General features: G+C 48.4%; 1 protein-coding gene across 1 annotated transcript; it reads left to right on the top strand.

The window, feature by feature from the left end:
- The first annotated feature begins 656 nt into the window (after window positions 1-656).
- synm (synemin, intermediate filament protein) lies at window positions 657-24287 on the top strand. The gene is made up of 4 exons (XM_070864978.1): window positions 657-1668; window positions 10752-10876; window positions 18281-18348; window positions 19975-24287. Exons 1-4 carry the CDS (start codon window positions 859-861, stop codon window positions 22632-22634), a joined length of 3663 nt encoding a protein of 1220 aa, XP_070721079.1. The 5' UTR covers window positions 657-858; the 3' UTR covers window positions 22635-24287.
- Window positions 24288-24475: the final 188 nt, after the last annotated feature.

The raw sequence follows: 24475 nt of genomic DNA, 5'->3' as shown, positions 1-24475 counted from the left end.
GGAATGCCACCACTCATTCATAAGATATAAAGTGACCGAGGTAGAAAGATTCCTACAATTCACTCCCCGCCAGAAAGCTCTGGGATGTAAACTTCTGCACACTCTCCATCAACACTGCTCTGTGACAATCTTGGCACAGGGTAGGAGTCAAGCAGGGGAAGAGCAGGATGACATCAGCTTTTCCTACTCCGCACCCCCTCCACCCCCTCATTCCTCAACATTCCTCTCCAGTTAGATGTAAGCTGAGAACTGAGGGGTGGGAGCAGACTGCTCCAATACTTAAAGCTGGGACGATTTTAGTTGGGGCTGTTCTACTTACTGAGTTTAAAAGCTTGGAAAGCAGACCCTGTGTAGTTTTTACAATTGATTAAGTGCATAGTTGGATCATTGAACAAGGGACATGTTATTCCTCAAATCTTAAACCTCTACTTTGAGACTTAGGCTTTGCATTGCCAAAAACAAAATTAAATGTCAAGGAAGATCAGCCACTCCTGCTCCTATTTCTTATGTTCTCATGATTTCAATTTAGCAGAAATATTCAGCTGGTTTGCCACATCTGGCCACAGGGGGTCAGAACTGCAGCCGAGCCTGTTGCTGAAGTTCTGAGTGAGTTAGAGAGTTCCCAATGACTCAGAAAGTTTGGACCTCCCCCTGTTAGAGCTGGTACCACCTGTCAGCACTTGAAGAGAGAGAGAGAGAGAGACACACACACACACACAGATGCAAAGCAGCCTCTCCCTTTGCTGCAGGGCAAGCACTAATTTAAGGAGCTCGCACAGGTCTCAATAGTGTGCGTTGAGTTTGAGGGAGAGGAGCAGATTTTTTTTTTGGGGGGGGTTGCTGCTGGTGAAAGCAGGGATGCAATCTGGAATAATGTTTCCATTCAGATCCAGCATTCTTCGTGAAAAATCTCAGCTGCAGGAGCTGAACTCCCGCCTGGAGTCTTACCTTGGCAGGGTCAGACAGCTGGAGCAAGAGAACCAGCTCCTGGCCACCGAGGTCCAGCACTTGAGGAGCGAGGGGCGGACAGAAGAGAAGAACGCTTACGTGGAGGAGATCAATCGGATGAGATGGGAAGTGGAGGAGCTGGCGTTCGAGAAAGGGAAGGCTGAGATGCAACGACGTAGGCTGTGGCAAGAAATCCAGCAGCTGCAGAGGCATCAGACCACCGAGGAGAAGCTTTGCAAAGGCATCAGCCAAGAGCTGGCCGAACAGGAGAGCACCCTTGAGCAGGCTGAGACCTCCAACGCATCTCTCGAGGAGTACATCTCGCAGCTGCAGAGAGAGTGCCTGACCTTGGAGGCTGAGCATGAGCGAGCTCAGGGGGACCTGAGGGAGAAGGTGAGGAGAGCGCCCAATCTCCTGCTCACTCAAGGCTCCCACATGGCCCCGTTGACCGAGGAAGACGTCGGGAGACACGCCCTGGTCTTCTCCGAGATGTGGCAGGGCAACTTTGATATCTACAAGGGTAAGATAGAGGAACTTGAAGCTGCTGTCCAGCTGGACAATGAGAGAGGCGAAGAGTTAGACCAGGAGAGGGTGCTTCTGATTAGGGAGATAGAGGCACTGAAGAAAGAACTATTGGAACAGTTTAATTTCCAGAAACAACTGGAAGAAGATTTTTTAATATTTCTGCAGAAGCGAGCTATGGATGTGGAGGAATACCAGGTGAGTACGTTTGGAAATACTGCTATTACACTTAACTCTGTACATGTCAAGCGAGAAGTCTTGGGTAGAGTTGTTTGGAGATATAAAATCTCTCCCTGTTCATTTCAATGGAAACCTGTTTATTAAGTTTATATATTTTTACATATGTAATGCCGTTCACGACCTCAGGACGCCCCAAAGCAATTAACAACAACAACTTGTATTTATATAGCGCCTTTAACATAGTGAAACGTTGCAAGGCGCTTCACAGGAGCGTTATGCGATAAAAGTCTGACACCGAGCCACATAAGGAGAAATGAGGGCAAGCGAGCAAAAGCTTGGTCAAAGAGGTAGGTTTTAAGGAGCAACTTGAAGGAGGAAAGAGAGGTAGAGAGGCGGAGAGGTTTAGGGAGGGAGTTCCAGAGCTTGGGGCCCAGGCAGCAGACGGCACGGCCACCGATGGTGGAGCGATTATAATCAGGGATGCTCAGGAGGGCAGAATTAGACATGGTTTCTTTTCATATTCGTTCATGGTTTGTGGGAGTCACTGGCAAGGCCGGCATTTATTGCCCATCCCTAATTGCCCCTTGAGAAGGTGGTGGTGAGCCGCCTTCGTGAACCGCTGCAGTCCGTGTGGTGAAAGTGCTCCCATAGTGCCGTTGGGGAGGGAGTTCCAGGATTTTGACCCAGCGACGATGAAGGAACGGCCAATATATTTCCAAGTCAGGATGGCTTGTGACGTGAAGGGGAACTTGCAGGTGATGGTGTTCCCCTGCACCTGCTGCCCTTGTCCTTCTAGGCGGTAGAGGTCGCGGGTTTGGGAAGTGCTGTCAAAGAAGCCTTGGCGAGTTGCTGCAGTGCATCTTGTAGATGGTGCATCTTGTAGATGGTAACAACCACGGTGCGCCGGTGGTGGAGGGAGTGAATGTTGAAGGTGGTGGATCGGGTGCCATTCAAGCGGGCTGCTTTGTCCTGGATGGTGTTGAGCTTCTTGCGCGTTGTTGGAGCTGCACTCATCCAGGCAAGTGGAGAGTGTTCCATCGCAATCCTGACTTGTGCCTTGTACTTGGTGGAAAGGCTTTGGGAGTCAGGAGATGTGAAAAACAATACAGGATTGCATGGTGTACACAATATAGGTATTCAAACAGGGGATCCAGAAAGATCATCAGATCCCTGTCAGTCTGGGGCCTGGTGGTCTCCGAAATTCTGTACTGCCTATTAGAGGTGGTAGAGGTCACGGGTTTGGGTGAATGTTGTTAAAGGACAATCACCGGTCGGTGTTGAGTTAATTGATCAGGGCACTGCCACTGATCCACATGCCCTGGGCCAGAGAGGGGAGATTTCAGCCAGGGTTCTCAGTATCAAGTCCAGGCCACAATTCTTCATGTCTGGACCTAGATAAATGAGTGTTGGCAGCTATAATGTATGCACCAGTGAGTATGCTCACAGGTTTGTGGAGCTGTTGCACTGTGAGTGCCTTAGCCAGTCACGTGATGTTCACAAGACTCAATAAAACCCCAGCCAGTTGGGTTCGGGGGATCCACGATGAGGTATGCAATTGTGAGCCTGGTGGATGAACTGGTAATGTGTAGTGTGATTGTTAAATGTTGGCTAATAAACCAACTCATTCTTAATAGCAATGTGTTGCTATGAATTCTGAAGCAAAGAACCCATGAAGCAAATACATTACAGCACCTGTGGGGGCCCATGAGAAGCTGAGGCAGAACCTAGCCCCATCCCATACTCGCGGACCTGGGAATCACTGGGTAGTGATCAGCAGTAGGAGCACTGGCTGACCTATTTCACCCCCTCCTTCACCCACGGGTGCTGTGGTCACATATCGTCCCATTGAGGTCACCCGACTCGGAGCAGAAACAGGAATTGACCAGAGCCTTTCGAGCCTCAGTACCAAACCTATCAGTGCATTTACCCGCCGAGCCATCAGGGAACAAAGAATCACACAGCACAGGAAGAGGCCATTCGGCCCATCGTGCCTGTGTCGGTTCTGTGATAGAGCGATCCAATTAGTCCCACTCCCCCCTGCTCTTTCCCCACAGCCCGGAAAATGTTTCCTTTTCAAGTATTTATCCAATTCCCTGTTTGAAAGTTACTTTTGAATCTGTTCCCACCGCCCTTTCAGGCAGCGTGTTCCAGATCACAACTCATCTTCCCTCTGGTTCTTTTGCCGATTATCCTAAATCTGTGTCCTCTGGTTACCGCCCCTCCTGCCACCGGAAACAATTTCTCTCTTGCTACTCTATCAAAATCCTTTATAATTTTGAACTCCTCTATCAAATCTCCTCTTAACCTTCTCTGCTCCAAGGAGAACAACCCCAGCTTCTCCATATAACTAAAATCCCTCATATCTGGTACCATTCTAGTAAATCTCCTCTGCACCCTCTCCAGGGCCTCGAATCCTTTGATTATTTTTTTAGTTATTATTTAAAGCATTGTATTACTGGCTGCACTGACCAGGGGTGAATGTAAGGCATTTGCTCTGTAAATACTGAAGCAGATTCTGGAGACATGATACAAATTCCCTGCGTGACACCTCACTGATGTATTTAGTTTACTTTTGGGGCAATACAGCGGAACTTCTCCAAGAGAACTTCCTTAAATTAAAAGTGTGTCACATGCTGTGCAGTTACTGTTATATGGGGAAACATTGCAGCCACTCTTCACAGCACAAACATAAGAATTCGGAGCAGGAGTCAGCCATTTGGCCCTTCGAGCCTGCTCTGCCATTTAATAAGATCATGGCTGATCTTCGACCTCAACTCCACTTTCCCGCCCTATCCCCATATTCCGCTACAGTCCAAAAATCTATCGATCTCAGCCTTGAATATACTCAACGACTGAGCCTCCACAGCCCTCTGGGGCAGAGAATTCCAAAGATTCACCACCCTCTGAGTGAAGAAATTCCTCCTCATCTCAGTCCTAAATGGCCGACCCCTTATCCTGAGACTGTGACCCCTGGTTCTAGACTCCCCAGCCCGGGGGAAACATCCTCCCTGCATCTACCCTGTCAATCCCCCTCAGAATCTTATGTTTCAAAGTTTCACAAATACCAATGTGATAAATGTCAAATGATTTTGTGTTTGGATGAGTGAGGAATGTTGGATAGGACACGAAGAGGACAACCTGCTCATCTTCAAGCCGGATCACCTGAACAGATGACCAGAAGCTCAATTCTTTCATTCTGTTTTGTTCCGTTCAGTGTGGGCGATGCTAGTGAAGATGGCAGGGAGACACAACAGATCCCCTTGCTGTAGTCACCAAGCTTAAACAGCTTGGGCAGTGTAGCATGGTCTGTGCTTTCAAGTTTGGCATTATTATTTCATGATCCTGTATAATATTTTCTGTAAAAGGTTTCCACGCTCTCACCGCCATGTTTCAGACAGAGCTCAATACATTACACATTTCAGAGTGTTTCTGTAGGTGCAGTGAGGGTCATGCACTGTTACATAGTTCTGTACAATAGGACGAAGGGTCTTTGATGACAGGGCTGGGGTCATCCCTGAGCAATAGGGTTCGAGCTTGCGGTGACAAGGATGGATGAGGTAGGCTATGGCAGTAGCCTAAACCCTCTCCACTTCTCTCTCCTCCTTTTAAGATGCTCCTTAAAACCTACCTCTCTGACCAAGCTTTTGCTCACCTGTCCTGATCCTTGTGTATCCAATCTTTGGGTGACAAAGGTTATTTGATTGCGCTCCTGTGAAGTGCCTTGGGACGTTTCACTACATTAAAGGCGCTTTTTAAATGCAAGTTGTCAGGAACTGTCTGCTGAATGGGCTCCCCGCATTGTGGAACTTGGGGGTGGGGGAGTTTAGCTCACAGAAAGACTTCAATTTCTACATCCCCTTTCACGACCACTAGACGTCCCAAAGCACTTTACAGCCAATGAAGTACTTTTGGAGTGTAGTCACTGTTGTAATGTGGGAAACGCGGCAGCCAATTTGCACACAGCAAGCTCCCACAAATAGCAACGTGATAATGACCCAGATCATCTGTTTTAGTGATGTTGGTTGAGGGATAAATATTGGCCCCAGGGTCACTGGGGATAACTCTTTTTTGAATAGTGGTCACAGGATCTTTTACATCCACCTGAGAGGGTAGACAGGGCCTCGGTTTAACGTCTCGGTTTAACTTCCGACCTTGTCAGCCTGGATTGTGTTCAAGTCTCTTGAACCCACGACCTTCTGATTCAGAGGAATTGCTTCCACATCTTTTGGTGTGCCGTGTGCAGCCTCTGTTTTATTTGCTCAGGTTGGCCGACGCACCACATGCTCCGACCACATGCCTGTTACAGAGGGTGTGTGGGCTCCGGCATGACAAGGACGCACCTTCTTATTGCCTGGTGGGAGTGACAGAGCTTCAGTTCAAGGGACAGCATCGCCGACAACGCAGCAGCCCACCAGCCCTACACGGGAGCGTCAACCTCGATAACCTGCCCGAGACACGAGGAGGCAAACTTCCCCTGCTGTGCGCCTCCCATTGGGGCCGGGGGGGGGGGGGGGGGAGGAGAGGGGGACGCGACAGGCTCCCACGAACCTGTGCAGGAGTTAGCGGAGTCGCGAGAGCAGTAGCGACCCATTTGCGCCCCGCGGTGGAAATTACCCAGCTGCCCGTGGGGGCGATGTCAGCACAGGCTTCGTAGTTCGCGGACCGAGCTGCACTCTGCCGGCAGGGCGAGATTCAAAGGCCAGGTGCGCGCCGCCATTTTGCGCCGTCCTCTGGCCTACCGGTCCGGCCTAAGTGTTGATTCCCGCGGGGTCCGTGCCGTGAAGGTGCAGCCTGGCACTCTGTTTCGGGGTGCACCTTTACCGGAAGAGGAGGGCCCCCTGTCAGGGGTGTTGACCCCAATTTAGGTCGGGGGGGGGGGCGGTGGGACTTTGTGCCGGGGGGGTAGGAAGTCCCGCCCTGCGAAGGTTACCACCCCTAAGCGGGATGCTCCCGGATTTCGCCCCTTGCGTTTCTGACTGCGGATTACCGGTGGATGATAATCTGAGCCGCCATGTACCTTCACAGAAACATAGACATTTACCGCGCAGAAGGAGGCCATTTCGGCCCATCGTGTCCGTGCCGGCCGACAAAGAGCCGCACGGCCCTCGGTCAGCAGCCCTGAAGGTTACATATAAACCTGTGAACAACGGCGGAAAGGCAAAGAGCACCCAGCCCAACCAGTCCGCCCCACACAACTGCGACACCCCTTATACTGAAACATTCTACACTCCACCCCAACCGGAGCCACGTGATCTCCTGGGAGAGGCAAAAACCAGATAAAAAAAACCAGGCCAATTTAGGGAGAAAAAAATCTGGGAAAATTCCTCTGCGACCCATCCAGGCGATCGACACTAGTCCAGGAGATCACTCTGGCCGTGTTCTATTCCCTGCAGTACTTACCATTATGTCTGCGCCCTCCAACAAAAGGTCATCCAGTCTAATCCCAATTACCAGCTCTAGGTCCGTAACCCTGCAGGTTGCTGCACTTTAAGTGCCCATCCAACCATCTCTTAAAAGTGGTGAGAGTTTCTGCATCCACCACTCTTCATATAGAAACAGGGGGAGGCCACTTGGCCCCTCTAGCCTGTCCCACCATTCAATGAGATCACGGCTGATGTGTGACCTAACTCCGTACGGCAGTCTCGGGGGAATATCGACAGGCTATGTTGCCGTTGAGGAAGTCACAACTGAGCCCGGTGCTGACCTCAGTTGGCTTGCTATCCTGGCACATTCCAGCAGGAGGCGCTGGATGCAATCAAGGGTCAAACTCATGGCTGCTTCCCTTCCACTCCCTTGCCCAGAGGCACTGAGGCACAGAGTATCTCCGCTGCTGCTCCTGCCCTGGCTCAGAGCCACTAACTCTAACTCCGAGGGATCAAGCGCGACCTGTGCGCTCTCCCTGCGCAATCCCACTGTGCCCGCGGAAATTGCACAGCAGCCACATTTCTCAGCAGCCGATGCCGAGCTCAGGGAAACGTTTAGAGAAGCACTTGGTGACGGAGAGAATTAAATATTGTTTGTTTAAAACTTTTCATTGTTCTGCGCTCCCCCAGCAGTGCTGGATCTGAAGTGTCGGACTCTTGCCAGAGACCCAGGTTCGGTGCCAATCTTGCTTGCTACACACTCAGCAGCCAAGTCCGTCCGTCTCTATGGTGCCCACGGAGGAGCAGAAACTGGCTGCAAACAATGTTCATTTTCTCGCTGGCTCTGGCTCGGGCAAATGGCCAGTCGCAAGAACATAAGGAATAAAGAAAAGATTTGCATTTATATAGCGCCTTTCACGTCCATCGGACGTCTCAAAGTGCCTTACAGCCAATGAAGTACCTTTTGAAGTGCAGTCACTGTTATAAAGTGGGAAATGCGGCAGCTAATTTGCGCACTGCAAGCTCCCACAAACAGCAATGTGATAATGACCGGGTAATCTGTTTTTAGTGATGTTGATTCAGGGATAAATATTGGCCCAGGACACCGGGGAGAACTCCCCTGCTCTTCTTCGAAATAGTGCCATGGGATCTTTTACATCCACCTGAGAGAACAGACGGGGCCTCGGTTTAACGTCTCATCCAAAAGGTGGCACCTCCGACAGTGCAGCGCTCCCGAAGTACTGCCCCTCCGACAGCACTGCACTGGAGTGTCGGCCTAGATTTTTGTGCTCAAGTCTCTGGAGTCAGACTTGAACCCACAACCTTCTGACCCAGAGGCGAGAGTGCTACCCACTGAGCCACGGCTGACACTGATAATAGGAACAGGAGTGGGCCATTCGGCCCTTCATATCTGAGCCTAGGGGAGTGAGTGTTGGCTGGTTATGCAGCTGAGGGGTGGGGGGAGGGGTAAGAAGGGGGAAGGGGAAAGGATTCACAGCCAAGCCAATCCTGTCCTCACCTGTCGATCATGCTTTCTATAGCTGTCGCCACTCGATCAAGGTCAAGGGGTGGGGGAACCCTGGCCGATTTGTGTTACTTCTCACTAGTCCAGGGTTCAGTGAGGCCAACTGTATCTGCTGCTGCAGTTTACATAGGAGCAGGAGTGGGCCATTCGGCCCCTCGAGCCTGCTGCTGCAGCTGAAATCGTGTAGCTCAGCACTGACCGGGGATTGGAACTGGGATCTATCTGGGCTGTGGTGCTTCACAGGGCAGTGTCGTTACCAACTGAGCCATTAGGGGGGGGGGGGGGTGGGAGGAACGCCTGCTGCTCAAAGATTAATTAGCGCAGAAACAATCGGGGTTAAGCTCAAAGGAAATCCTTGAGACTGAGCGGGCATCTGTTTTCTGGCAGTTAGTTTGAATGTGGCCTCCCACGTGTGACGGACACTGAGATGCACATTGTGTTGGAGCACTCTGTTTTAATCCCATTAACAGCTGGAGGCAACTTCCATCCAGACAGATAACGGTCTCTTCCGACAGTTGGATCCTTCATCTAATGTGTCTGTGGCTCAGTGGGCAGCACTCTCTCTCTCAAAGTCCCATTCCAGAGACTTGAGCACAAAAATCTAGGCTGATGCTCCCAGTGCAATACTGATGGAGCGCTGCACTGCCGGAGGTGCCGTCTTTCAGGTGAGATGTTAAACCGAGGCCCCGTCTGCACATAAAAAATCCCATGGCACTATTTCGAAGAAGAGCAGGGGGAGTTATCCCCGGTGTCCTAGGCCCAATATTTATCCCTCAATCAACATCACTAAAACAGATTATCTGGTCATTATCACATTGCTGTGTGTGGGAGCTTGCTGTGCGCAAATTGGCTGCCGCGTTTCCCACATTACAACAGTGACTGCACTCCAAAACGTACTTCATTGGCTGTAAAGCACTTTGGGACATCTGGTGGTCGTGAAAGGTGCTATATAAATGCAAGTCTTTCTTTCAAGTCTTTCTTAGTCACCTCCTGTCAAGACTGCGGTTTCTAGTCTACTCAACGCAGTCCTCTGACACCGGCGATCAGCCCGGTGTTTCTTTGCAATGCTGCCTCCAGCAGCTGGATGGTCCCGCCATTGCTGAGTGAAGTTGCACATCTGTGAGCGGTACCTGAAAAGATGGGAGATTGCTGAGGATGCGTGCTGGATAAATGATCCAAATAACACAGCCTTTTTCCTAACCCATAATGCTCGGTTGGGCAGTAGCACTAAGTTATGCTGGGTACAGTTCCACCGATACCAACCACTCGCTCTTAGCTTACAAAAGTGGCCATTCCAGCCATATTTCGCATGTTGTTATAATCATGAGGGAGCAGGTGGGAGCATCAGGGATCAGGGTTGAGTGTGAGCCAGCATCCACACACACGCACTTCCCAGTCAATCACAGTGCTCCTAAATCACTAAAACTGATCCAGTCATTATCACATTGCTGTTTGTGGGAGCTTGCTGTGCGCAAATTGGCTGCCGTGTTTCCCACATTACAACAGTGACTACACTCCAAATAGTGCTTCATTGGCTGTAAAGCGCTTTGAGATGTCCGGTGGTCGTGAAAGGCGCTATATAAATGCAAGTCTTTTATCTGAGTGATCGGAATTACTAATATCTTCATTTTCAATTAAGAAAATAATAATTAGAGATCAAGCCTGTTAATTTACTTCCTTTACACAATTAAATCTTTCCATTACAGATATCTCACAGCACAGACCATTCGGCCCATCGTGCCTGTGCCGGCTCTGTGACAGAGCAATCCAATTAGTCCCATTCCCCCCGTGCTCTTTCCCCACAGCCCCGCAAAATATTTCCTTTTCAAGTAATTATCCAATTGCCTTTTGAACGTTACTATTGAATCTGCTTCCACTGCCCTTTCAGGCAACTCGTTGCTTATAAACATTTCTCCTCATCTCCCCTCTAGCTCCCTTGCTAACTCTGGTTACCGAGCCACCCGTCGTTAACGGAAACCGAGTAAATTAGGAGTAACTATCAAAACAAATCATTTTGAACAACTCTTGCTAAATCTCGCCTTCACCTTCTCTACTTCAAGGAGAATAATCCCAGCTTCTCCAGTCTCTCCACATAGCACAAGTTCCTCATCCCTGGTATACCTGGTGAGATTGGCGTTGGATTAGATAGTGAATTACGAAGTGCAGTATAGGCAGGACTGTAAGACTAACTGTGTCTTGGTTGTTGTGCACAGAGGGCGATTGATTTACTGGAGGATGAAAAGCAACATCTCATGTCAAGCATCACACTTAATCTCACAGAGCAACAGCAGCTGATGCAGGTGAAGATGGGACTCAGTCTTGAGCTGGCCACCTACAGGTAATATTTTGATCTCGCTCCGTTTGACAGTAGGCTTGAAGCATGGTTAACAGGAATGAGTATAACTTCAAATCTGAAGTACACAAGGTTCAAAGAGTTAGAATTTGAACAACCTGGGTGTGGGCCTGTGGGTAAGGGAGATGTTTTTTAAAATGGAAGGCATTATTGGCATTCCACCCATCACCTTCAACACTCACTCCCTCCACCACCGGCGCACCGTGGCTGCAGTGTGCACCATCTACAAGATGCACTGCAGCAACTCCCCAAGGCTTCTTCAATAGCACCTCCCAAACCCGCGACCTCTACCCCCTAGAAGGACAAGGGCACCAGGCGCATGGGAACACCACCACCTCCACGTTCCCCTCCGAGTCACACACCATCCCGACTTGGAAATATATCGGCCGTTCCTTCATTGTCACTGGGTCACAATCCTGGAACTCCCTCCCTAACAGCTTTGTGGGAGCACCTTCACCACACGGACTTCAGCGGTTCAAGAAGGCGGCTCACCACCACCTTCTCAAGCGGCAATTAGGGATGGGCAATAAATGCCGGCCTTGCCAGCGACACCCACATCCCAGGAACAAATAAAAAAAGATGGAGAAGACCAAGTCAAAGGCCAAGGCTCACAGTGCAGGAGACTGAAGGGATAGAAACATAGAAAATAGGTGCAGGAGTAGGCCATTCGGCCCTTCGAGCCTGCACCGCCATTCAATAAGTTGCAACTTCAGTACCCCATTCCTGCTTTCTCGCCATACCCCTTGATTCCCCTTAGTAGTAAGGACTACATCTAACTCCTTTTTGAATATATTTAGTGAATTGGCCTCAACAACTTTCTGTGGTAGAGAAGTTTCTCCTCATCTCGGTATTAAATGGCTTACCCCTTATCCTTAGCCTGTGACCCCTAGTTCTGGACTTCCCCAACATTGGGAACATTCTTCCTGCATCTAACCTGTCTAAACTCGTCAGAATTTTAAACGTTTCGATGAGATCCCCTCTCATTCTTCTGAACTCCAGTGAATACAAGCCCAGTTGATCCAGTCTTTCTTGATATGTCAATCCCGCCATCCCGGAAATCAGTCTGGGGAACTTTCGCTGCACTCCCTCAATAGCAAGAATGTCCTTCCTCAAGTTAGGAGATCAAAACTGTACACAATACTCCAGGTGTGGCCTCACCAAGGCCCTGTACAATTGTAGTAACACCTCCCTGCCCCTGTACTCAAATCCCCTCGCTATGAAGGCCAACATGCCATTTGCTTTCTTAACCGCTTGCTGTACCTGCATGCCAACCTTCAATGACTGATGTACCATGACACCCAGGTCTCGTTGCACCTCCCCTTTTCCTAATCTGTCACCATTCAGATAATAGTATGTCTCTCTGTTTTTACCACCAAAGTGGATAACCTCACATTTATCCACATTATACTTCATCTGCCATGGATTTGCCCACTCACCTAACCTATCCAAGTCACTCTGCAGCCTCATAGCATCCTCCTCGCAGCTCACACTGCCACCCAACTTAGTGTCATCCGCAAATTTGGAGATACTACATTTAATCCCCTCATCTAAATCATTAATGTACAATGTAAACAGCTGGGGCCCCAGCACAGAACCTTGTGGTACCCCACTAGTCACTGCCTGCCATTCTGAAAAGTACCCATTTACTCCTACTCTTTGCTTCCTGTCTGCCAACCAGTTCTCAACCAGTCAGCACACTACCCCCAATCCCATGTGCTTTAACTTTGCACATTAATCTCTTGTGTGGGACCTTGTCGAAAGCCTTCTGAAAGTCCAAATACACCACATCAACTGGTTCTCCCTTGTCCACTCAACTGGAAACATCCTCAAAAAATTCCAGAAGATTTGTCAAGCATGATTTCCCTTTCACAAATCCATGCTGACTTGGACCTATCATGTCACCTCTTTCCAAATGCACTGCTATGGAAACAAAGAGGTGGGTTCTAGAGGAGTGATAAATATTGTCTTATCAGATTAATAATTGCTTCCATTATTTTACCCACTACCGATGTCAGGCTGACCGGTCTATAATTCCCTGTTTTCTCTCCCTCCTTTTTTAAAAAGTGGGGTTACATTGGCTACCCTCCACTCCATAGGAACTGATCCCGAGTCAATGGAATGTTGGAAAATGACTGTCAATGCATCCGCTATTTCCAAGGCCACCTCCTTAAGTACTCTGGGATGCAGACCATCAGGCCCTGGGGATTTATCGGCCTTCAATCCCATCAATTTCCCCAACACAATTTCCCGACTAATAAGGATTTCCCTCAGTTCCTCCTCCCTACTAGACCCTCTGACCCCTTTTATATCCGGAAGGAGAGTATATCAGGAAGTTGTGGTGAGGTGACGCAAGGCTTCGGTTTTAAAGGGGGTGAGAGGGGGACTGGAGGAGGTGAGGAATTCCAGAGTTTTGAGGGGAACAGATCGAGTTAGAGCAGGAGTAGTGCGATGAACCCGGATTTCAACACAACTCGGGGCGGAGGAAGAGCATTTTGGCAGAGAGGAGGAAAGTTCAGAGGAGCTGTCGCCTTAATAGCATCAATGAAATAAGGACAAGAAAGGTTACAGTGGAAACAAAGAGGTGGGTTCTAGAGGAGTGATAAATATTGTCTTATCAGATTAAAAACCATGATCTTTTATTCTATTCAGGAGTGGGAGGGAGCTCATGGAAGAGGCTGTTATTCGGAGACTACGGAGGAAATATTTCCATCGTTTGCGCCTCTCAGTAGCGCTGGTAAATTCCTGTGGCCAGCGCCCCAGAGAGGAAGTGGTGTGTGCGACATTGTGCTCCACTTGCTTTTGGGGGGGGGGGGTTGGGGCGACCCCAATTTTGCTGCAGGGGTGGGACTTGGGCGCAGGAAGTCCCACCTCGCCTCGGGTTACCGCCCCCAAACTGCTGTTGAATTTCGGCCCCATTACCCAAGTCTTGGATTGACTTGGTATTTCGAGAATTAAAGCAAATCCCAGGCTAGCCCAGAAACAAATGTATTCAATGTATAAACCACTCGACCATTTTTTTTCTTGGGCATTTAAGCAATAAAGGCAATTGATGGACTGGAGGAACACCTTAATGGAAAACTAAAAGACTATCATAACCCCTTTACAAACAGACATTAGAAACCCGTAAAACACATAAATGTTTGGCTTGTTATTCCAAAGTGCTACTTTGTGTACAGAACATCAGATAAAATGTCTTATTAGTGAATAAATCTTAAATCAGAACACAAAGTTCTGTCACTATCTGCCAGCGGAGATAATTGGAACTAAATGGCTATGTGGATTTAAATTTGACCTCTGAGGTCCTTGGTATCTACAAGACCCACAGAGACAATGTGTTTCGACACCCCTGCATCCAATTGTCAGTGGAGCAAGCTAAGATTGTCTTAAAACAAAGAAAAAAATATTGGAGGAGTGGAAACTGAAATATATGGGTTTTTTTTTAATACGAGAAATCCCTTCTGGAAATAATAGAATCGCATTTGTCACGGAATACATAAGAACATAAGAAATAGGAGCAGAAGACGGCCATACGGCCCCTCGAGCCTGCTCCGCTATTCAATAAGATCATGGCTGATCTGATCATGGACTCAGCTCCACTTCCCCACCCGCTCCCCATAACCCCTTATTCCCTTATCGTTTAAGAAACTGTCTATTTCTGTCTTAAATTTATTCACTGTCCCAGCTTCCACAGCGCTATGAGGCAGTGAATTCCACAGATTTACAACCCTCACAGAATAAATTTCTCCTCATCTCAGTTTTAAATGGGCGGCCCCTTATTCTAAGATCATGCCCCCTAGTTCTAGTCTCCCCATCAGTGGAAACATCCTCTCTGCATCCACCTTGTCAAGCCTCCTCATAATCTTATACGTTTCGATAAGATCACCTCTCATTCTTCTGAATTCCAATGAGTAGAGGCCCAACCTACTCAACCTTTCCTCATAAGTCAACCCCCTCATCTCCGGAATACCCCACGAACAAACTGCTTGGTGTAGCAGGCTCGCAAATCCGGCCTTCCCCTCCTGGGACTTGGGTAGGAATTCAGTCCAGGCTAACGTGAACAATGTCTCCTCAGCTTGCTTGCTGTAGGAATCCGATTTGAAATGAGGTTGAGTAGTCTCAGCCTTTCTGGGCACGGGTCCAAGAAGCAGAACAGCTCGTAACTCGGCATCAAATGAGCGATCTCACTTCGAAGGGTGATAGAGACTCGTGCGTGGAATGGAAAATATAGATCACACTGGCACAGCAAGAGGTGTTTATTGAGCTTGAAGCTATCGTATTGCTGGGGCAAGTGAGGAGGGAAAGCTTTATATCTGGCTGTCCTGCTCCCCACCTGGCAGTGCTTGATGCCGACACTGGATATAAAAGATAGAAAAGGTTTTGCTATCCGGCACTGATGTGCCTCACCTTGATACATAGAAAAAGTCAACAAAATGTACAGCTCTGTTACAATGAATCCTGAGCTAACTTCATATATGTGAAGAATAATTCATAGAATCATAGAACGGAGTATAGAATGTTTCAGCGTAAGGGGTGTCGCAGTTGTGTGAGGCGGACTGGTTGGGCTGGGTGCTCTTTGCCTTTCCGCCATTGTTCATAGGTTTATATGTAACCTTCAGGGCTGCTGACCAAGGGCCGTGCGGCTCTTTGTCGGCCGGCGCGGACACGATGGGCCGGAATGGCCTCCTTCTGCGCGGTAAATTTCTGTTTCTAATGGATACATTGCAGGAGGCCATTTGGCCCTTGGAGCCCGTGCCGGCTCTCTGTAAGAGCACCTCAGCCAGTCCCACTCCCCCGCCCTTTCCCCCGAGCCCTGCAAATATTGTTCTTTCAGGTACTTATCCAACTCCCTTTTGAAAGCTGTGTAAAAAAGTTTCCCCTCGGATTTACCTTTGGTCCTTTTGCCAATCAACTTAAATCTGTGTCTTCTTATTGAAGCCCTGTCATTGCCACTGAGCCATAGAGTTTAGAAGATCCTGAGTTTGACCCATAGTCTTTGCTCAATGAGGTGATCTCAACTGGCTCCAGTGTACCTGGTCTGGGGAGGATTCAATCAGCTGGGGCTCCTGATCAGTAAGCGGTGGGAATTGTCTGGATGTTGGGGGAAAATGGCACTGGCGTCAGTCACGATCCCCTTCATGTTGAATAGACAACATTAATTGTCTATGCTAACCCGTGGAAGATCAGACTGTACTCTGTTAATTGTCAACGGAGCATAAACGGCGGCATGGGCCAGGCGGGCCAAATGGCCTCTTTTCATGCTGTAAAATTCCATGTACTGCTTCCAGGACCAGGGAGAAAACAAAAGGAAAACGGCCCCCCCAAAAAAAAGCCCAATGTCCTGAATCTAGACTTACTGACAAGGCCAACGTGTTGTTGTTCCCGCTGCTACATAATGCTGAAAAATGCTGCATCGAGTGTTTTTCTTGGATTGAGTTTCTGGTGATTTCATACTCCACTCCAGCACATGGGCCAATTGTTGCATTGAGCTGTGCCAGCTCTGAGCAAACTGTTCCACTCTGACTCCCCACATTCAAAACGCTCCGGCATTGTTCCTCAAAGCTTGCGTTCAGCGCTTTTCTTTTTCTCTTTTCAACCCCTTTTGACATTCGGTTTGCCTTCCAAGCATCAATCGAGCTCAGCTTTACAATACAGCTGTCAAGTGCGGCTTCCAGGATCCCCTGAGTAATCTGTTTTTCCTTAACTTAGCAACTGTCCCGACTGAAGAAGAAAGGAGGGCTGGGGGTCGGGGGGGGGGGGGGGGGGGAAGAGAAAGAGAAGGAATGAGTCACTTTTCCTTTGAAGGGAATGACGCAACCTCTGAATATAGCCTCAAGAATCCATCATTGTTGCTGGTCTTTATGAATTTCTTCTTCTGAGGCAGTTCCCCGGAGTCGAGGATGACTTGCTCCCACACTAACACCAGTTCGAAGGTGACTGATGAGACCAATGCGGGACCTACAGTCTCTGTCACAGGCAGTGTCTGGGGCAGACAGTGGTTGGAGGGACGGGCGGGTGGGGTACTTGGGTTGCTGTGCGCTCCTTCCGCTGTTTGTACTTGGCCTCCGCGTGCTCCCGGCGAAGAGACTCAAAGTGTTCAGTGCCTTCCTGGATGCTCCTCCTCCATTCTGAGCGGTCTAGGGCCAGGGATTCCCGAGAGTCGGTGGGGATGTTGCATTTTTTCAAGGAAGCTTTGAGGGTGTCCTTGAAGCATTTTGTCTGCCCACCTGGGGCTCGCTTGCCGTGTCGGAGCTCGGAGTAGAGCGCTCGTTTCGGGGATCTAGCATCGGGCATGCGGACAATATGGCCGACAACATCTTGTAGTAGTTGGTACATGAAGTTGGATGATAAAAAGTTTAGTGGATCGGTGAACTGCAATGCGTGGTACGGAGTCATTCGAAGCCGAAGATCCCAGGTTTCCCCCGATCCCTGCTGAACTGGATGCTATGAGCTAGGCCTCAGTGCCCCTTGGGTTAAAGAGGTAAAGCAAAAACAACCAAGGTTCCTTGCCCCGATCACTATGTGTTTGAGTAGATTGGGCCTGTACTCTCTGGAGTTTAGGAGAATGAGAGGTGATCTCATTGAAACATGTAAGATTCTGAGAGGGATTGACAAGGTAGATGCTGAGAGAATGTTTCCCCCTGGTTGGGGAGTCTAGAACCAGGGGGCACAGTCTCAGAATAAGGGGTTCGGCCATTTAGAGATGAGGAGGAATTTCTTCACTCAGAGGGTTGTGAATCTTTGGAATTCACTACCCCAAAAGGGCTGTGGATGCTGAATTGTTGAGTATATTCAAGGCTGAGATCGATAGATTTTTGGACTCGAGGGGAATTAAGGGATATGGGGATCGAGCGGGAAAGTGGAGTTGAGGTCGAAGATCAGCCATGATCCTATTGAATGGCGGAGCAGGCTCGAGGGGCCATATGGCCAACTCCTGCTCCTAATTCTTATGTTCTTATAATACTTGTGGACATCGGGTGAGAAGAATATTGGTGTCAGCAGCGTTGCAAACCTGCTGACACTGATTGTGGAGGCCAGCACATGGAGAGTGCCAAGTTGGGCAAGAAACTTATTCTCCCACCCCACCCCTTCCTCGCCCAGATGGACTCCTTCTGCCATTTTGGCGGGGGTGGGCTAATTCAGCACAGACGCAGAATGAAAGCTGGTCTGTTGGGCTCGATACTGGGCAGTCCACTGAACCATCTCGGGAGTCTGATCAGATTCCATTGTCAAACCCTGGGTGGGTCTTATCTGAGGTGCATGTGCCCCCAACCTTGCCCGATAATCACACCGTGTCACACCAAGACACTCCACCTTACGATTGCCCAGTCTGGAATAAATGTGTAAACCCATTACAAATTGCCTTGACCATGAGATTAATTGTCTTGACAGGGCCTTGTTAGAAGCCGAACTCGCCAAACAACAGGGGATAGAGGAGCATCTGCGAAAACCCAGACAAGGTAAAACTATTTTCTAAAAAGGATTTATTTATTTTGTTTGCTCAGACGCTCTGCTTTTCTGCTAAACACAATATGCACACCTCCTGTAGATAAGATTTGCATCCGACCTGCAATTTTTCCCCCAACTGCAAGTCTTACTTTCTTGAAACTATTGGCTGGAATGGCCCCTGTAGGGGCAGGGAAAGAGCAGGGGGGAGGAAAGAACAAAAAGGTCTGTGACAGGGTGGGAGGTAGGAGAGATTGAGAGACGCAGGGGATGATGGTGCAAGGCAGGAGGAGATGGGTAATGGGCAAGTTAAGAAACAAAAGATGAGTCTAGTTATCTTGTAAATGGCAGATTCATCGGTAGCTGCTGTTGGTTACTTGTGGAGCTTAAGTCCTACAGGGGAAGAGGTCTCCGTGATGCACCCTAGTCTACGCTGGGTTAGCTACAGTGGAGGAGATACAATTGGCCTCAACAGCTAGTTGGGAGAAAAGCCCAGTGTTGCCGATTACTACCCAGTGACTCCTGACAGAGAGTGCCTGCGGGGTGAGGGCGGGCCAAGGCTCACTTGTGATGCCGACACCCACCGTGTCGAGTCACCAATGAAGAATGGTCGTGGAGTAGGGTATCAGAGGATGGCTGTACCCCAACATGAGGCAGTGCCTTCTGAAGAAGAGGGGATTAAAAAAAAAAATTATTTTTTATTTATTGTGTAGCTTATCAAACTGACAGATTTCCCCCTCCCACTCCTTTCCTAAACCAGGGGGTATGGAGGACATTTTTAGTGTCCTAACTGCTGTCTCGGCTCAGGCCAACAAACTCAAGACAGCCTGGGAATCAAACACAAGCCCTTCGGAATTAAAAACAGAAAATGCCGGAAATACTCAGCAGGTCAGGCAGCATCTGTGGAGAGAGAAACAGAGTCAACGTCTCAGGTTGATGCTCCTTTGGCAGAACTGGGAAAAGTTAGAGATATAACAGGTTTTTAAGCAAGTGTTGGGGCAGGGAAGGGGGGGGGGGGTGGAGAAAGAACAAAAGGGAAGGTCTGTGATAGGGTGGAAGGCAGGAGAGATTAGAGAGACAAAGGGGATGATGGGTGCGAGACAAAAGGAGATGGTAATGGGACAAGTTAAGAAGGGTCTAGTTCAGGCGTAAATGGCAAAATCAACTGCCGAGGGAAAGAGAGAGAAAAGAGAGAGATTAAGGTCTGAAATTGTTGAACTCGATGTTGTCCAGAAGGTTGTAAAGTGCCTAAATGAAAGATGAGGTGCTGTTGCTTGAGCTTGCGTTGAGCTTCATTGGAACAGTGCAGGGGGCTGAGAACGGGGAGATCAGAGTGGGAGTGGAGCGGGGAATTAAAGTGACAGGCGACCAGAAGGTCAGGGTCACAGGGTCACGCTCGCGGACTGAACGGAGGTGTTCCGCAAAGCGGTCACTCGATCTGCGATTGGTCTCCCACATGGTGAGCAGCGAATACAGTCTACCTTCTGATGTGTATAGCCGAGTGTGGCATTGGCCAGTACGTTTCCACACACAGCCTTCGAGTAGTTTTCTCTCCCTTAGCACTGAAATCAGTCATCCTTTTAGTGCACCTTTGAATGTGAAAACAGACTCTTGTATTAAATGGCTCATTATTTCAACAGGCACGGACACAAGATCGCAGACATACAGTGTGGTGGTACGACCAATGCTGAGCCCTCTGGGTGGAAAGAAATGGAAGACTATCAATATTCCTTCAAGCTTCAGGAGAGATCGAGAGATGATCACAACAGGACCAACCCCTAAACCCGGTCCATCCAGAATATCCACAAGAAAGATTATCAATGGCTCTTTCTCGGATGGAGACCTGCTTTATACCGACAAGTCGTTGTCAGTAATTCAAAGTGTAGCTCCTTCAGCTAGGTCAATAAACGCTTCCAGGTTTACGCCAGCATCTTCCGACCCATACCGCACGACGGAGAAAGCTTCGGTCCAGCACAAAGTGTTTCCAGAAAAGGTTGACGAGAAGAGCAGAGTGGGGTTACGTGGGGATGAGCGAGGCGTAGATGTGGCCACACACAGGTCCAAGATAACGGTCGAGGAGTCAGTGAATGACAATAAAGCTGATGTTTCACAGAATGAAGAGAACAAAACCAACTCTCAGCGTTCAAACGAATTGCCGCAATCTTTGAGTGAGGTGCAAGATTATAATTATAACGGCAGGTCCACTGAGCCAGCCGAAGAGGAGTACGAGAGACGGTCTTCAAAGGATGTGATAACAGTCAAACCTGCTCCAAATGAGGTAGAATTCAAAGTAGAGTTCAGTAACGGGGGGCCATCTACGCCCCCTGACAGATACATCCATACTACCCAACACGAGGTAGGTGCAGAAATAACAGATTTCCAATCCGATAATATTACAGAGAAGGACAGAGAGGAACCCAGAATGGAAGCTGTAGAGATGTGGACAGAAACTTCCACAGAGGAGCCCAATGATAATCAAGGAATCGTTATCTCTGAAGAAGGGACCTTGATAAATAATATTAGAAATGGGGACATCATTGAAACAGTCGTAAAGCCCACTGATTTGAAAAGAGTGAAGGTTTCACCAGACTCTGTCATCACTTATCACACCGAGGAAGTGCTGGGTGATGGGACAACCAAAAGGGAGATCACCATTCAGTCAAGGAGGGAGGAGACTGTTGATGTGACAGATGAGTGTGCACTTGAGGAGATGCTGAATATAGATGCCGAAAGTCCAGAACTTCAGCTGAAAGGGGCTTTGGAGCATGTGACCGGGTCAAAGACGGAGAGCTTTGTCGGTGGCCTGCTCAGCCTGGGCAGTGAGGGAGCAGAGGGCCCAGGGAGAGTATCGGTAAACGTTGGGAGGAGCGAGCAGACCTCCGAACCATCTGCCGAAGCTGGGGATCTGTCTATGCCCGCAGACACCGCTCTGTTTGGATCAGAGGACAATGACCATGAAGGAAAAGGTGGCACATACCAAGAAGTGGTAAATATCACAATGACTGACGCAGACTTTAGGAAAACAATGCTGGCCGATGCAGAACCGGCGCTGCAGGCATTTATGGAGAGCTCGTCCAGCTTTGCTCCTTCGAACGCAAAAGCAGACGACCTGGTTAGCGAGGAAGCAGAATTGTTGGGGACGCATGGGCCGGGAGTGAAGTTGCAGCAACCTGCAGGTGAAGGTGGCGAGGAGGAGGTTGAACACACCGTGGCCAGCCGCCACGATTCCTTGTCAAAAGTACTCTCTGCGCCGTGCTTGATCGAAGAATCGATTCAGGTTTCACACGGAGTGCAAGCATCCATTGTGGAACTGCTGAACGAGGAAACGGACGATCCGAAAGTTAAACTGAAAGGGGCTTTAGAGCAACTGAAAGGGGTTGTACCGGAAAGTCTGAGAGATGAGCTTTCGTTGCTCACTAGAGATGACCAAGAGGGATCTGACGTCTCAATTAATATAAAAAATGTCCAGCAATCTTCACACGGTGGCGTGGTCACTATAGAGGCAGAAGTGAATGTGTCACAAAGCTTGGACCCAGAAGACTTTTATTCAATGGAAGAATACAATGAAGGTGAAGGAAACACAGATGAATTAGGACCGGGACTAAAGTTTCTTAATACCCAGCAGAAAATCCAGGAATTACTGAGTGGGAAAGGTCTTAAAATGGTTGATACTCTGCATGGTGATGGTGGTGGAATCCAAGTGAAGGTGGGAGATGTTAGAGAGCAACTCGTGGCCGTGCCGGAGAGCAGCGCAAGAGATGTGGAAGATCCTGATGAATATACACGTTCTCAAGGCGGTCTCGCAGTTCATGGAGTGACCGAGTCAAGTGAGATGGAAGGCGACCTGCCTGATGAAAGTGCTTGGTTCCAACAGGCACCAGGCAAGATGTACGGAGAAGAGCTGATCCAAACAGTCTCGGATCCCGCTGATTCATCGGTCACCCTTCGCATGAATGTGAACAGAATTGTGTCAATGCACACCACTGGAGGGGACAATGAGGGGGGGACATTCATAACTCAGCAGGAGCAAGTGGCCGAAGGAATTGATGAAAGGAGACGGGACGATGATTATTGGTATGAAGAATGGGGGTCTGGGAGCAGAGGTGTCACTGAGGAGGGTGAGGAGCAAGACCTTCAATCTTCTGATTCGGAACTAATGCAATACTCTGCTTCTCCAAATGGCCTCACAAAGCGCAGGATGCTTGCGTCTGAAGTGGTTCACGGTGAACAAGAGCTTGCTGTTACGTACCTGGACGATGAGCAGGCAGACAACTTTCTTCAGTCTGATGATGAACTGTAAAGGGCCTTCGAAAGAATGGATTCGGTCCTGAAACTAGACCCTAGTTATTAGAGACACAATTAGAGGATAAATGACACTGAGCACAGACTTTGCAGCCTCAATGTAATGAGATGCTTTTATGCTTTGATATAACACCCGGCTGGAAAGAAATGTATCTGGTGCATAATCCCACGTGTGTGTGCATGTGTGTGCATGTGTGTGTCACACTTGTGACACTTCTGGTTACCCGAGGCCTCATAATGTCGCAGAATTCCAGGCGGAAAGTAATTATTTGCAAATAACCTTGCAGGTGTGATTATAAATTAGTTTCTGTTGACTTGACTTTTCCGAAGTGGTTTTAGGCAAAGGAACGGATTCTTGCTGTCCGAAGGGTTTGGTTGAATGTAGTAAGACAGGGCCGTTAATATTGCAGTGATATATGTACCTGAGCTGTTCACAGAGCGTTCTGAGTGCAGGTCATTTCCGTTCAAAGGTCTTACACTATTTTAGCGCTGATTTGATGTATAGCAGTCGTGCACTGGCTAAGTTTGTAGCATATTTCCCTATAAGCAGTTGGCTATAAGTTAAATTGCTGTGCTGCACAGCTTAACCTGTAGATAACTGAAGTTTAGACCGCTCTGGGTCAGCCATTTAAAAACTTTCCTGCCCAAACATTAATATTACAGTAATAAAAGTATCCAGATGTCAGTTTGTTACTTTTACAGGCAAATAAAAATTAATATTTTAGATATCAAAATAACATTAAACACTTATTTTTGGCCTGTTTCTCTATTCCTTTGTAACTTTATTTCTAACAAGCCCTTCAGCTTATTTTTCACCCCATCTCGCTGGGTCCCATCCTCCGCTTCAGAAGCGGGCCTCACATTGGAAAACCAGGCCTCTGGTGAACTGTGAATTAGTTTAAAAGGCCGTTTTATTCCAAATTTTGATGCCCAGTCTAAAGATTGACGTGGTCACGTCATAGATAGTTTTGAACGATAAGGGAGGCAAAGAAGCAGGCAGTGAAGTGGAGTTGATGCCAAGGTCAGATCAGCCACGATCTTATTGAAAGGCTCAAGGGACCAAATGGCCGACTCCTGCTCCCATTTCTTATGTAAAATCAGGAAGCACCATCTACAAAGCAAGAGATCGTATGCTGTAACCAGGAGCCTGACTACAGCTGGGTGAGATAACTTGGTAAGAACATAAGAATTAGAAGCAGGAGTCGGCCATTTGCCCCCTCGAGCCTGCACCGCCATTCAATAAGATCATGGCTGATCTTCGACCTCAACTCCAGTTTCCCGCCCGATCCCCATATCCCTCGATTCCCCAAGAGTCCAAAAAACTATCGATCTCGGCCTTGAATATACTCAACGACTGAGCCTCCACAGCCCTCTGGGGCAGAGAATTACAGTTCAAAGAATTCACATTTTCATCACCTGGTTACAGAGTGCATTTATGCTTATTATCAATAAGGAAATAAATTGATGACTGTATAAAATGATTTAAATATTACCATTTTCTTCCAGCGTGAGAGATGTTGCATGTTCCATGCCTGATTTCCTGTGGGTTTACAGTGTTCAGAATAATTTTTTTTTAAGTTCACAGAAGCTAAAAATGATTTATAATTCTCCCCAGGCAAACCCAATAAAGTGCTTGTGGAACATTTGAAAACCGCCGTGGTAGTTTTAGTTTCCTGCTTTCTTTTCCACTCCCTTCTGCCTGATGATATAACCTGCATCTGCATTAGCAGCACTCACATGCATCGCACCAAATACTGAACTATTATTATTAATTTATAAGCAAGATTAGTATGAATATCAGTAAGAATCCAAACTGCTCAGTAATGGTCTAGACGATTA

Source organism: Pristiophorus japonicus, chromosome 21 (assembly GCF_044704955.1).
Source record: "Pristiophorus japonicus isolate sPriJap1 chromosome 21, sPriJap1.hap1, whole genome shotgun sequence".
Classification (NCBI taxonomy): domain Eukaryota; kingdom Metazoa; phylum Chordata; class Chondrichthyes; family Pristiophoridae; genus Pristiophorus; species Pristiophorus japonicus.
The sequence above is the reverse complement of the archived record's forward strand: the minus strand, read 5'-3'. Positions and strand labels throughout refer to the sequence as shown.